The 14,875-nt window shown below is 38.0% G+C and overlaps 1 protein-coding gene across 25 annotated transcripts in view; it reads left to right on the forward strand.

Annotated features, from left to right (window-relative positions):
* The window catches only part of SGIP1 (SH3GL interacting endocytic adaptor 1), a 215,062-nt gene that overhangs the window by 96,427 nt on the left and 103,760 nt on the right, over positions 1-14,875 (forward strand). For 10 of the 25 annotated variants that reach the window (XR_002523955.2, XR_002523954.2, XR_002523953.2 and 7 more), the window contains 5 exons: positions 1,040-1,064; positions 2,057-2,140; positions 7,759-7,815; positions 10,826-10,880; positions 11,591-11,766. Coding sequence is in view for 22 of the 25 variants with exons in the window: in XM_021942573.2 (XP_021798265.1) it covers positions 1,040-1,064; positions 2,057-2,140; positions 7,759-7,815; positions 10,826-10,880; positions 11,591-11,766 (397 nt within the window). In the remaining 3 variants the exon portion in view is untranslated. Of the gene's footprint in view, positions 1-1,039; positions 1,065-2,056; positions 2,141-3,918; positions 3,991-7,758; positions 7,816-9,047; positions 9,160-10,825; positions 10,881-11,590; positions 11,767-14,875 lie in introns of those variants that run through there. The other 15 variants (XM_009210204.4, XM_009210168.4, XM_009210207.4 and 12 more) reach the window with 3 other exon arrangements.

Raw genomic sequence — 14,875 nt, forward strand, 5'->3', positions numbered from 1 at the left:
CTTCTAGTTTCTCCGTCTGCTCCTCTAATCCAGTTTTCCAAAATACCTCTAATACTCTAAAGTCCAGTGTGGCTGCAAGTGGGCAGTTTCGTGTTCCTAGTGAAGAGAAATCTTGGAAGAGAAAAGGAATTATAAGCAATTCACAGTTTTGAATACCATGTGTCAGGAACTATTGTAAGTTCTCTCTATATTACCTTATTTAAACTGGCTTAGAGAGGTTAAGTGTTCAGGGTCACAGAATTATTTGGACACCCAGCTTCATCTTACTCAAAAGCCCTTGCTCTTGACTACTGCAGCATGGTGCCACCATAGAATAGCTGCCCTGGGCTTTAGTCATCAGAAGGAGCCATTTAGCAAAATGTTGTTCTCCATTTCCTGCTCTTCTATAATGGAAGGAGAAGTAAACATAGAAATATGGAGGAAAGTACCAATTCTCAAAATAAAGTTGAAAAATACCACAGAAGCTTTCTCATGTAGGAGGCAGTTCAGGACCATTCACAGAAGCAAAGATAAAAGGGCTGGGCTCAGTGATTCTCTCCTGCAATCCCAGCTTCTCAGGAGGCTGGAGCAGAGGTTCACTGGAGCCCAGCAGTTCAAGGCTGTAGTATGCTTTTGATTGTGCCTGTGAATAGCCACTGCACTCCAGCCTGGGCAACATAGCAAGACCCCATCTCTTAAAAATACACAGCTGAGACAGCACATTGGTTTACTTGCCTCATGATAGTTTTAAATGGAGCCAGCTAGAGTGGAGTCTCTTTAATAAACTCTCCTCTCAAAAATGAACCAAGGCACTACCCTACCCACTTGTGGCTTTGGGCTCCAACTTTTTAATGAGAATTTCCTTCCCACATACACATACCCCACACTTAAATATCACTCAACCAATTTGTTTTGATTTAGTTTTCATTAGCCAGGTTTACCAGGGCGGGAATGCTGGGAAAGGGGAGGGTAGTGGTTAATGGTTCTTACTGCTGTACTTTAGTCTATGTGGCAAGAATGATTCCTTAGCATAATAGCTATCAATTTCTTTTTGTTACAGAGGTTCACCAGATAGAGATGGAATTGTAAGTATTTAAATAACCATTTTTACTGAGTTTGTGCTTCAATATATGCTGTGTTTAAATTTCTCAAAGCCCCATTTTTTTTTTCCTGTATGGAAAAAAATACCTTGAATGACTTTTTAGACCTCTTACTATTGTAATTTTCTATATTAATTGCATGGGACATAAATGTAGTCTTGGTCAAGCTAGATTTATTTATGGCATTTACCTAAAACCCTGCCCCAGAGCAGGCAGGCAAACAGATGGTGGGTCGCAAGCCAGACAGTTCATGCAGGGGCTGCTCCCATCAACTGTTATTTCATTTCCAATTTAATGATGCAAAAGTTCATTATGGGAGAATGTTTTTCTCCGACAGAGGCCACAAAGTTGTAATGAAGCTGAGATCCAAGAAAATTGAAAGAAGCTTTTCCCCTTTAGTAGTTGTGCTGCAGATACATTTTCTATATTAAATTCAAAAGTAGGAGATGGTCTTGAAAACCACTTAAGCCTGAATTTACAGTCTGAAAGAGGAAAATGTGTCCACTGGGTTTAGATCTAACAGTTAGCTGTGACTCCTTGCTGGCCGCCAGAATTCTTGCTTTTTAAAGAAGTCCGTGGTGCATGGGCTTAGATTTATCCGAGTTGCGCTTATGGGAGTCTGCACCGACTCCTAAAATGACTTCCTTCAAATCTAAATCAGATGCCTATTCAGAAGGTTCAAAAGAACAGCTGTTACTGAAAAAAAAAAAAATGGACTTACATTAGGCTCATTGGGCTGGAGTGGGAACTAAAATAAACCTGATGGTTAAAAAATTTCTTAAATCACCCTTCACAATATTATACCTAAACTGGGGTGTTCATTGCAGCTATAGCAGGAATTTTTCTTCCACACTTGACTCAAGGTTCTTAGCTTTGGGGTGCCTTTTGCTTTCGTGTGGTTCTCACCATGAAATGTTAAGAAAATAGACTGAAATTGATCAGACATTGGGTAACACTATAATCAAGGCTCTATTCAGCAGGGGAAAAAAAAGACCCAGAAGACTCAGCTTCTCCTCACCTCTTGCTTCTGGCTCAGAGCCCTCTCGTTAACTCTGTCTCAGGTACTCTCTGCTTCTGTGTCTCTTCTTTGCTTCTGGCTTGGTCCCCTCCCTGGGTTCTCTGGTCCCCTCTGACCTTTGCAAAGCTCTGTTAGCTACTCTGCTTCCTATCCTCGCTGCTCCCAGACTGGATTGCTGTTTCTTGCTTCTCTACCTGTGCCACTCTCAGTCTTGTCCTCATTTTCTTTCTCCGAACCCCTGCTCATTGTCTCTAAGGCTCCTTGCTGCCTCACTATTCTCTGTGTTCTGAACAGCACCAGTTTAAATCTCTGGTAGAATGTGCACCCTGGTACCTGGTACAGCAGCTGACACGTGGCAGGCAATGATGAGTATGTGCTGCATTAATGAACCCAGCAGTCATTCTGGGGACGCATCCCCCCAGGGCAGGGCTTCATGCCTGAGTTCCCCAAGTCCTTCACCATTCCAAATCATATGAAGTTCTTTATTAGCAGTCGTGCCCACTTGGTTACTTAATTAGAAATGCCATAAATATCACTGATCGTGATTATTAGGAAAGATAAATTAGTTAATTTTGACTTCGTAGAAAATAACACAGACCTGTTCCGGAAAAGGCTACATTCAAAATAAATGCACTTCCTCAGAAACAGGCTTTATAGGTAATTGGACATTATTAGCCAGCTGCTGGTTTTACTATTTAGAAATGTTCTCCAAGCTTTCCACGTTTACTATGGTCACTGAATCTTAGAAACCAGTGCTATCTGAGTTTCTGTCTGCATTCAGTTCTCAGAGATACCAACCTGATTTTCCTTCAAACTCAGACTGATTTCTTCAGCCCTTGTTTCTATAGACCCAGTCCACTTTTGCTTAACTGATATAGCTTTCAAATTATTGCCTTTTGAATGTCAAGTGTTGAAATGTGTGGTTTCATTAATGTAGTTCCACAAACTACAGGTGGTGGTGCACCTACCTAATGTTCATAAACTACTTGGTAAACATAAACTTTAATGTACTGTTGTTTATTTAATGCCAGTTTCTCAAAATCCAACGAAGCTCATCTCTGGTGACAATGCTTCTGAAGTTTAACCTATGGAGGCTTCGCGGCAGGGCTGCATGCATGAAAGTGGGCCTTGCTCCCCACTGGCTGAATGTACCCGTCACTGGCAGAGCTGTCTGTCATGGTGTCCAAGTGTGACGATGCATCCTAACCTAGACACAAACTCTAATTTGTGCAGGGCAAACTAACTTTTTTCTAAGCAGTTCCAGTTTCCCTCCACACATAAACTTGGAGCATCAGGGTCATAGCCCTTGCTGTGCGAAGGTCATTTTTTATCACCCTGAACAGGTGTGCAGGAAAGGGCACAGATTTGGAGCTGTCAGCTGTGTGTGCTGTATGTATTGGTGACCCACAGGAAGGCTTTGATCCAGGCTAAACTGAACTTTTCCCACTTAGGTTAGATATACACACATTTTTATTCCGTCTCTTCTTGTGTGTCCTTGTGCCTGTTCTCTACGTGTAAATTAAATGCTGGCTGTATGAGAAACAGATCCACATGGTCCCTGGTGCCTGGGACACATCTTCTTCCTCCTCCCTTCTTCTCTTGGCCTAGCCAAGCTGGCCTGCTGAATAGAGCCTCATTATGGGCCCCAAAGTCCACTCTTTGCTTAAGGAACCCTGCCAAGATTGGTAGGCCGTATGATTTGGCCTAGAGATGGTTTCTTCTATGGTATGTTTGCTGACTCCATGTAATTCTTTATATGTGTCTTGAAGAACAAGCAGATCTTTTAACCACTTTTTTCTACATGAAAACAATCAATTCCAGCAGCCCAGCCCACACGAACCACCCTACAATAGCAAAGCAGAGTGTGCGCGTGAAGGAGGAAAAAAAGTTTCGGTAAGGAAACAGATTTTAGTTTAAAATTTCCAAAGGGTTATTAAAAACAGTGAGTAAAATCCCAATTTAAAATTTGGAAAACACAGTAGTTTTTGTTTACTCCATTTAAGAAAACTCTTAGGTATTTCCAAATTACTTCTTGAATATCTGGGGCCAATTTTTAAATTAACCATATAGACTTTATGGACTGACATCTGAATGTACTTTTAAAGAGTAATCACACATAAAAGATGTGTGTTTCCTGTTTCATCAACAAAGGACAGGAATTCAAATTTTAAAAAGAATCTACTATCTATAAAGAAGCCTTTGGCCATAAAGGAAATATCACCACATAAAATGAGTAGTCATTTCTTAGGATAAGCACTATCTCAATAACATCAGGAATTTGGCAGAAACTTGATCTGTAAGAACCAGTGTATTTGACCAAAGAACATTGAGTCAGGGATGCTGACCCTAGCCCAAACTCTGTGGTACCTATAGCTGTATTGTACATTATGGTAGCCACATGTGACTATTTAATTAAAATTCAGTTCCTCGGTTGCACTTGACACATTTCAAGTACTTCATAGCCACTTGTGGCTAGTGGCTGCCATCGTGGATAGCACACAGGTAGAACATTGCCATCTTCACAGGTATTTCTATTGGGCAGTGCTGTTCTATAGAATTATTTACAAAGTGAGTCAAGTTTACCTCAGGGGAGAAAAGATAATATTTAGGCAGTACATCATGTACCTTTAACATGCCCCACCCAAGGATAATTACCTGGCCATGAGCTGACCTTGAAAACCAGAGGCATTCCCAATGGAAATTGAGAACTTTGATGAGTGTATGATTGAACATAACTGTCACTATATTTATCTATTTAGCCCATCATATTATATAAAAACAGATAATATATGCTAACCAAAGTAAAATACCTATGAAGACATGATTAGCATCACTGTGAGCCTCAATTATCTTTAAATAATAGTCATATTCAAGTTATAAAAGTTACTTATGCTAAAGGTAGGATTTTTGAATTTTAAAACATACAAAATAAAAGGAAGAGGTAAAAATCTATATAATTACAATTCTAAGAGAAAAATCATTGTTTATATGTTGGTAAATAACTGATACTTCTTTCACTATTAAGCCTGGTTTTTAAGTGGTGTTTCCCCACGTAACTGATATTCTTCCTTGCTTCTTCTTCTTGAAAGTTTTCCATTTGAAAATCAGTAGACTCATTATCTTCACTATTACTAGTACTACAGTTGCACCTTTCTCAATGGTTAAACCAACAAAGAATTGTTTTTTTCTTGGGTTTGGGCCAGAAGAATTCCATCCAGGCTCTGACTTAGCTTTAACTTGATAATTTCCACTTGGAAAACCAAAGATATTTGTAATAATCCACTGGCATAACTGAGACCAAATTCCTCTAATAAAGCCGTGTGTGTGTGTGTGTGTGTGTGTGTGCATGTGTGTGTTGAATATCTACGAAAAATAATGTATTGTTATGATTTGTTGTTTGTTTTTAGTATTTGTTGTTAAAGTGTCCTTATTTTTGAAGAAAAAATTTCTACAAGTTTTGCTTCCCTTTTATCTCAGTCTTCCTTTGGTTTTCATGCAAACTGGGAAATTTTCACTCTGCCTAGATCGTCAGATTTAGAACTCACCTTTCTTTCTACAATATTAGATATATGTTGTCAGGAAAAAAAGAAAAACAAATATACATATATATATATTTATCTGTGTGTGTGTGTGTAGGTATCTGTGTATGTTTATTTATATATATGCATGTGTATGTATATATGTGTGTATGTATATGTACACACATACATACATACACACAAACAAATGTGTGTGTGTGTGTGTATATATATATATATAAACTGTTTAGCTGAACATATAAGCCATCTTGGTTTTTAAGGGCCTTAGTTACAAAGATGAGATTATCATGGAAGCAAACTGTAGAACTTTGAAAATTTTGAACTCAGTAATTTATCTAATCTGTGGTTTTGGATAACAATCCTAGATCACAAAATTCATGAGTTTACTTCTCTGGAATCTGCTTAGTCCTTTTGATCTCCTATCAATATAAATTAAATGTCTATATTGAACTTGTTTGTTATATATGCTTTCTAAGAAGGAGTGGAGCACTTTGCAAAGAAGTCATATACAAACAAATTGGTAAAGCAGGAATTAAAAGAGAAAGTAAATATGATAAAGAGAAAATAGGAGCCCTGTCTACACCCAAGTGAGAGAATCATTTGTATTAAGTGTCACATTATGTAATGGACCAGTTCTCAACAATAGCTTTGTAAGGTATACACAGGCAGAGTTGATATGACAGGTTTTACAAAGACCTTTGTTCAAAGTAGAAGAAATACCACCGAAGCACTAATTCAATGAAGGCAATTATATGAGAAGATTAAAATGATGTAGTCTGCATACAAATAATCTATGTCAGGAGTGGGACAGAGAGGGAGATGGTCACAGACCTTATGTCCATGGATGCTGGTCTGTGGAGGCAAAGCATGGCCCAGTTCTTATAATTGTAAATTCTAGTGCCGTGGTAGTATATTGGAAGACAGAGGGCATGAACACATTATCTATTTCTTGTGCATTATTTACCCTTGCCAAAGCCCTGCTATTCCATAGAATGCCTAGTCAACATTTACTGTTATTCAATGATGATGATTATTCTGGGTTATCTAGTGATCCTATGTGCACACATAAAAAGCTTATTTCTCCACCTATTTGTCAAATTGGGTATTAGTTGTTTACATTGCAGTTCAAGTGGCCTTTATTTGTTATTGCAAAATTAGAGGTCCTGTGTCCAAGCCTCATGCATCACCGTTTGATGTGTGTTGTTCTGAGATCTGCTATGTGCAGTGACATACCCTTGTCCCATGTGCTAAATATAAGAATGTTGAATGAACCCTCCATTACCAACCTGATTTGTGTTTGTCCTTTGCTCACAAGACATAGAAAATCTTGGCAATATCTGTTTGGGTGATGCCACATCTTTGCTCAAGTGCTTGTAGCCATGTGTCATGGCTGTACTAGGGGACAAAGAAAACTTTAAGATAATCAGAAGAGAGTAGTACTGACATCCAGTCAACTTGCAATGATACGTGCTCACGGAGGCACAGATCACACGAATGACAAAAATCCACCATTAATCCTCAAATGCTATTTTTAAAATTTGATAAGAAAAGTCATTTTAAAAACATTATTTTTAATAACTAGGAGCTGAATGAACTTTTGTGGAGCTGACTTCCTCTATGTTTTATCAAGGGAGTAGTTACAAAAAAATTGAGTCGGGGCTAAAATGCTAAAAGATTAATTAATGACTTGGATGAGTACTCTTTGGATATGTTGTAACTAATTGTATATAATAGCAGCATGGAGGTAAAAATGTTTCCATTTAAAATACATATATACACGGCAATATCTCCTGTAGGTTTAGAGGATTCAATTATAATAAAGGTGCTGCTAATTCTTCAGTAATTGAATAAAATTTGAACAGTTCGTCGTTAATATCCCCGTGTCTCAGTATCCTACAATCTTTTGTGAAATAAGTACATAGGCTTTTTTATGCAGTGTCACGGCAGCTAGATTTACCATTCCGTTACATAAATGTGGCTCCTTAATAAGCTGCTCTAATATGTCTTTCCAGTGCTGGATTTTGATAGCTCTTGCTAAATGCAGATAAGAGTTCAATGTTCTTTGTTCCTTTGTTTTTATTCAAATATTTTCCTTCTAAATTCATTTTCAACTTTATTACAGAAGAAAAGCAATGGGGCACCAAATGGATTTTATGCGGAAATTGATTGGGAAAGATATGTGAGTATCAGAAGATTGTTTCTCTTTATTAAGTATTTTACAGCTTAAAAATGAGTTGAGGTATTCTTATAATAGGACTTAGAAATAAGTGAAATACTCATCATGTCATTAGGAAGTGCCTAGCCTAGTTAGGATGGGGCTAAGAGCAATAAAGTTTGTCAGAACTGAGTTTAAGATCTTGTGCAAGCTTGTTTAACTTTATGAGATTTTTTCTGATTGATTTATTTATTTTAGCTGATCAGCTATTGTTAACGTTAGTGTATTTTATGTGTGACCCAAGATAATTTTTCTTCTTCCAGTGTGGCCTAGGGAAGCCAAAAGACTGGACACCCCTGATGTAGCCCCTACACGTATCAGCTGTGTGTGGCCTTGGAGAAGTCATTTGCTGAGTAGCAAAAAAGAAGTCAATGACCGTGTGTCATTGTTGCAAGGATTCAATGAGCTAATTATTTGCAAAACATTTCAGTAACCTGCCTAGCCTATAGTATTTGCTCAAAAAATGCTTTTCTAATATTAAATCTGGGTGTTTCAGCCCTGGTCCTACTTCTTAGAAGTTTTGAGAATAGAGGTAAGTCAACCTGATTTTGGCAGGAAAGGCTTCAGGGAGGATGTGACCTCTGAGCAAAGGCCTAACATATACATAGAGGCTAACAGGCTGAACATTTGGGGGAAGAGAATTGCAGGCAGAGGGAACAGCATTGATGAGGTCTCTGAAATGAGACAGTGCTTGCAGCACCCAAATCACAAACATTGGGAAGGAGAGAACATGTGGCTGAGAGGGGATCAGTGGAAGATAATTACAAATGCAAGGCTAGAGAGAGGGGCAGGAGCCAGCCCTGCTGGGTCTTATTGGCTACACAGAGGCACTTGGCTTTTATTCTAAATGCAGTGAGAAGCCAGGGGCAGTTTTTAGCAGGTAAGTGACCTCAATACACTTGTATTTAAAAAAAAAAAAAAAAAAAAAGCACCTCTGAGAACTGAAGAAGGAGGAAAAGAGGAAGACCACAATAAATGCTCAAAAAAATGATGAGTTTCAGACACAGAAAGAAAAAAACTGTATGATCTTGCTTATATGCAGAATCTAAAAAGAAGTCAAATATGGGAGGCTGATGCAGGAGAATCGCTTGAACCCGGGAGGCGGACGTTGCAGTGAGCTGAGATCGCACCACTGGACTCCAGCCTGAGCGAAACAGAGAGACTTTGTCTCAAAAAAAAAAGAAAAAGAAAGAAAGAAAGAAAAGAAAAAGAAGTTAAATACATAGAAACAGTAGAAAAGTAGTCAGCAGGGACAAAAAGAGAGAGGAAATGGAAGAAGTAGCTCAAAGAGTACAAATTTGCAGTAAGGTGAGATGAAGTCTAGATATCTAAAGTACTAAACATTTGCTAATGGTTTAGGTGCTCTTATCATACACACACACATAAAAAGGGCAACTATAGAAGGTAATAGAAATGTAAATTTAACTGTAGTAGTCATTTTACTATGTATATGCATATCAAAACATGTTGTATATCTTAACTATAGACAATAAAAATGAATTTATTTAATGGAATTTTTTCCTTGGTATGTAGACCCTCTTCTCTCTCCATGGTTATGGCACTTTTACTGCTTTATTAACTCCCAAACTAACTCTCCAACTCTGCCTTCTCTCACGGACAGACCTACAACCTCAACTTCAACAGGGCCACCTACAAATGCTTCATCTTCCTCCCCTCTAGGACATAGGGTATAGTCTGAAACAGCTGGGGTCAAAACCTAGATCTGACATTTGCTGGGTGTGTTTCCTTGAGAAATGGTGTCTGATTTCTCTTATTTCCCCCCTTGATAAATGGGATAATTCTTTTCACATATGTTTGTTGTGTGGTTCAGTGAGGTAAAGTATGGGTCACAATGCTTATCATGTAGTAAGAATCCAAATACTATCATTCTAATCCCAACAGTACAAACTGCCTTTTTATGTTTTCTGCTTCTTTCCAAAAAATGTTAGTTGTCCGCTGTTAGAATTAGTTCAACTTGGAGTACCAGCACTCTCCCACAATTTGAGGGTAGAAATCTTGGATTCCTCTTTAACCTTCCCTCTGCTTTTTCTCCTATGACTGATCTGTTACCAAGAACCAACAATCCATCCTTTCAAATATCCTTGAGTTATCCCATCCCACCGATAACTCGATCCATGTCCTTAGCACATCTTGCCTGAATGGATGCACATGTTTTGAATTAGTTTTTCTTTCTCCAGTTCTTCTGCCCCAAGGCTATCCTGGAACATACTTTCAGAACTCCTTAAGATCCTGCTTTCAGTATGCCCCACCCTAGCAGAGAAGCTGCAGTAGCTACCTCAAGTCCAAACTCTTCCCCTGGCCTCTTGGCCTCCATAGTCTCATCTCCCCATCTCCCGCTGTGCAGCTTCTTCTCTAGCCATGTCACCGTTGCTGTTTCCCCTCTGTTTCCCCATCTGAGTCACCCAGTGTCTGCTCCCATCTTGGTGTCTCTGAACAGGCTCTTTCTTACCATCTAGAAGGAGCTCCCACTCTGCCCTCTCCTGTCTGTCCTGAAAGACCCATAAAGACCTCTCTGATTCTTTTAAACCTCACTAATTTCCTCTTCTTTAAACCCTGTCTAACACAGGTGTTTTGTGTTTTATATTTTCTTTTTAATTTTTTCCTACCAAAACACATTTCAATTTCCCTGAGGACAAGTAATCTGCATTTCTTATCACCCATGTTGCTTAGCACAGTCCTTGGCTTACAGGAAATGAATGTTAAATTCTGTTTGAATGCTTTCTTTCACTGACAGTTGATTCCTCCTCGTTTATTTTCCCAGTAGGAGGACCCTCCAAGTATCCTTGAGTAAACATCTAAACATATTGCTCAAAATTCACTTCCAAAAGTTAGAAGCTTCATCTCCTAAAAGAAAAGACTTTTCTATATGCTTAAATAGAAGACTCTAGAAAAAAAATAATTTCTTGATCACTGTTAGGATAATAATCACTTCATATGCACTTGTGTTTTATAGAACTCACCTGAGCTGGATGAAGAAGGCTACAGCATCAGACCCGAGGAACCCGGCTATATCCTTTCTTTATTTTTTTATTCTAATTTTCATTCACTCTCAAGAAACAGTAAGATAAATTCAGATTTTACAAAAGTAATGAAATAACCTAATCTTCACAAGTCCTGTTATCCCTAATATTAGAGATGAATAAACAGCACTGAGAACAGCCTGAGCTCTAGCAAGCAGGCATTTTGCCTTAATCTATTCATAGAAAAGAGAGAGGAGAAAGAGAAAAATGTGCTGAAAAAACAACTGTGGAAATGGTGGGTACTGGGCTGTCTGCTAATCCCTGATGTGACTGTCATTTATAGTGACTAGAAAATAGCTCTTACTGTCCTCTCCCTACAATTCATTCCTGGGCAAAGCATGTCACACTGATGCATTTAAAACTCCTCGTGGATCATCTGTAAAGCAGCCTTCCTCTCTCTGTAGATGAGTCAGCTCACATGTGCTTGTCTGTGTATGCAGAGTATGACACAACAAATGGCCGACCGCTGCAAAAATGTGGAATATTAGAACCATTGCTGCGTGAAATTCACCATCCTTGATCATGTTCTGAGGAAAGGTGAATAAGTTCTAACCCTTTCCTCCTTTACTTCTGTATGTTTTGCTTTGATTTTCTGCCATCTAAGGATACTTTTGCTGTCTCTATATGCAAACACTCTTGTCTTAGAGTGGTTGCCTCCCAGTAGAAGAAAGAGTTATGTATCTTTAACTGTGTTCTACCTACCAAAGGAAAGCACTTCTATTCTTCGAGTGAATCGGAAGAAGAAGAAGAATCACATAAGAAATTTAATATCAAGATTAAACCATTGCAATCTAAAGACATTCTTAAGAATGCTGCAACTGTAGATGAATTGAAGGCATCAATAGGCAACATCGCACTTTCTCCATCACCAGTGGTGAGTGTTGTGTGTGTGTGTGTTGAACTTTAGTGAGACTGAACAGAGCTATGTTCTGCCTGTATGCATTAAGTCAATCAGAAACTCCTTAAATTGAAGCCTGCATATGGTCACCATGTAATGAATTCTATAGACCTTAACAAGCTCATTCTAGCTTGAGAAAGTTGTACCTATTTTATATTGCAGTCCTTGTGCTTTTCAAAATGGTGAAAAACACATGGAACCACATTTTCTTTTGACTTATTTTCCTGCAAGCATTTTAAAAAGAAAAAATAATAAAGATTATCCAGACTTATCTCTAATGCAGACTTAGCAACTAGAAACAACATGAAGTTCACAGATTTGCTAACAGTGATTTTTAAAAACCCATCTTAGTTTCCTTTTCTATGATACATCACGTGAAAATACATGGAAGGAAACTGGTTATTTTTTGTATTGCTATGCTCTAAAACCAAAAATTAATCAAAATCATAGTCTAAGTGGAATTTAAGACTTATATCCTTCATTCTATTGTATTATCAAGTTGACTTAAATAATCTTATCTTTAAGGTACCTCAGATATGAGTAATTGTTCTATTTATATTATTCAAATAGGTATTTTCCTGTAGACAAACTAAGACTTAGGGTTAAAAAAGAGGTATTTTTGCACAATTTGCACTTCCATTCCCCAATTCCCAGCTACTAAATGTCTTTAATTGCTGAATTCTGGGTTCCAACATTTACAGTTTTTTCTCTGTTTGATAAATGCCACCATTGTTTTCTAAAAATGGTTGTGAGGAACAGATGAAGGCTCTCAAACTGGCAGCTAATATGTTCTTGGCATCTTCTTTAGAGAGATGAGATCTCTGTACAGCATTCCCCTTGAACAGGGCAGTTAATAAACGCTGAACCATTTTCAAGATGCTTCAGGAAACATCTCAACTAACCTTTCTAAATGAGTTGTAATCATCCGTCTTTGAGAATAAACTTTTGCCTCACCGGGATGAAAAATGTCTATCATGATGCTTTCTTTAGTGTTTAATGCTTATAACGGACTTGATCGCTGCTGTTGGTGACAACCAAAATGATTGCTAAGAGTAACTAACCACAATAAACAATATTTAAAGCAATTTTTAATCATATACTCCCCTGCTACTTTAAGATGTCTTCTTGAAAAGGGAAGCATGAAATGTATTAGTTTTCTTTTCCTTCTGCAATGGAAGGTGCAGATTTTATAGTTACATATTGGCCTGTGAGTTCTAGTAATGGTGGTATTTTAAATGCACACTCTTTCACTTTTCAGTGGCATCTTTCAAATTATTTTTCACTTACTGAATAATATTTTTTACTAAAAATCTCCTTAAGTGTCTAAAACCAGTTTATAGCCATGTCTGTGCAGTTTATTTTATTCACTTCTCTGAGTTTATTCTCTGTATAATAAACTGGCCCTTTGGAAGCTACCTGGGGTAAGTAAAAGAAGGCAAGTTCAGAGGATTAAGTGAATAAATTTATGTGAAAGCAAATGTACTGGCAGAGTCCCAGAAACATAGTGGATGTTTGCCGGAATGTAGCTAAATCCAGGAAAGAAGAGATTCCCTCTGTTGAATAGAATATGCATGGCTGAGTTACCTGGTAGCTATTCCTCCAGCCAGATACATTGCTGAGGATGCAGCAAAAAGTGGTGGTTTACTCTGAGCTCTTTGCAACATCTGTTTTTAAGGAAATATATTGACATGGTGTGGTTAAGATTCTGATGAAAAAGTGTTAAGGGAAGCAGAGTGAAAACTAGATGGAGACACCCAGAGAGAGTGACCTCGGAGTTACTCTGTTTCTGCAAATCAACAACACCACAGACCAAGGGACCCTCAGCTCCCATTCCCAGCACCCACACCTCCACTTTGTTCTCTATGATGTGAGAACCTGGATCTCCTATTCCTGTGATTCCTAAATATTTATAATTTTTCATACTTGGTGTGGAAGAGTGAGCTGTTATCATTACTTTAGGAAAGGGTGAGCATGTTTCTGGATGCACATAAGTTTAAAGAGTGGTTGTAACTGAAAACATATTCTTGGCTTTAGAATCCTTGCCCTCTCCTTGATAACCCATGGGTAGATACGGATAGATACAGATATAGATAGTGTTGTTATTGTTGTTGTTGTTGTTCTTCTTCTTCTTTAGACAGAGTCTTGTTCTGTTGCTCAGGCTGGAGAGCAATGGCACAATCTCTGCTCACTGCAACCTCCACCTCCCGGGTTCAAGCGATTCTCCAGCCTCAGCCTCCCGAGTAGATGGGATTACAGGCATTCACCACCATGCCTGGCTACTTTTTGTATTTTCAGTAGAGACAATGTTATGTTTCACCACATTGGCCAGGCTGGTCTCGAACTCCTGACCTCAGGTGATTCATCCATCTTGGCCTCCCAAAGTGCCAGGATTACAGGCATGAGCCACCGTGCCCAATCATGTACATATATTTCATAAATGACATATGTAGCACTTCCTCTCCAGAGCCAGATAAGTAGAAATAACCTGAAATCCAGCTGGTGCCATGATAAAAATGACAATGATTTTGGACTTTACATGTTTCCAGCCCAAAGGGCAGACAATTATACATCTATATTTTCTTCAGGTACTAAAAAAGAAATAGGGTCTACACCAGTTAATGATATATTAGAATGTTTTATTTAAGCTATGGTTTTTATACTACAAAAGCATCAATCATTACATTAATAGAAATAAGGAAATGTCAAATAATAAATTATTCATAACAATGATTTACGTTGGACTTCTGATTTATGTTTCTTTTGAAGTTTTTAAGATAAAGTTGTGCCTCACTTATTCTTTTCATTTATTTGTTAATATGTATCCATGAACTATAACTAATTTGATCTCTTTTATCATGAATTGGTCTTTTTTTTACTTGAATAGTTTTGCTATATATATTGGACAGTCAAATTAATGAATTAAATGGGAGAAATGAATGAATCATGTAATTATGTGTATATACAATATAAACTTATCTGAAAATTACTTCTCAAGACAAAGTCTCAGCAGCAAGACAAATCAAGATTTTCATTGCTGGCAACAATCCTACTGTATAGTTAGACAAATAAACATAATTGTAGTCCA

The sequence above is a fragment of the Papio anubis genome, chromosome 1, assembly GCF_008728515.1.
Source record: "Papio anubis isolate 15944 chromosome 1, Panubis1.0, whole genome shotgun sequence".
Classification (NCBI taxonomy): Eukaryota; Metazoa; Chordata; class Mammalia; order Primates; family Cercopithecidae; genus Papio; species Papio anubis.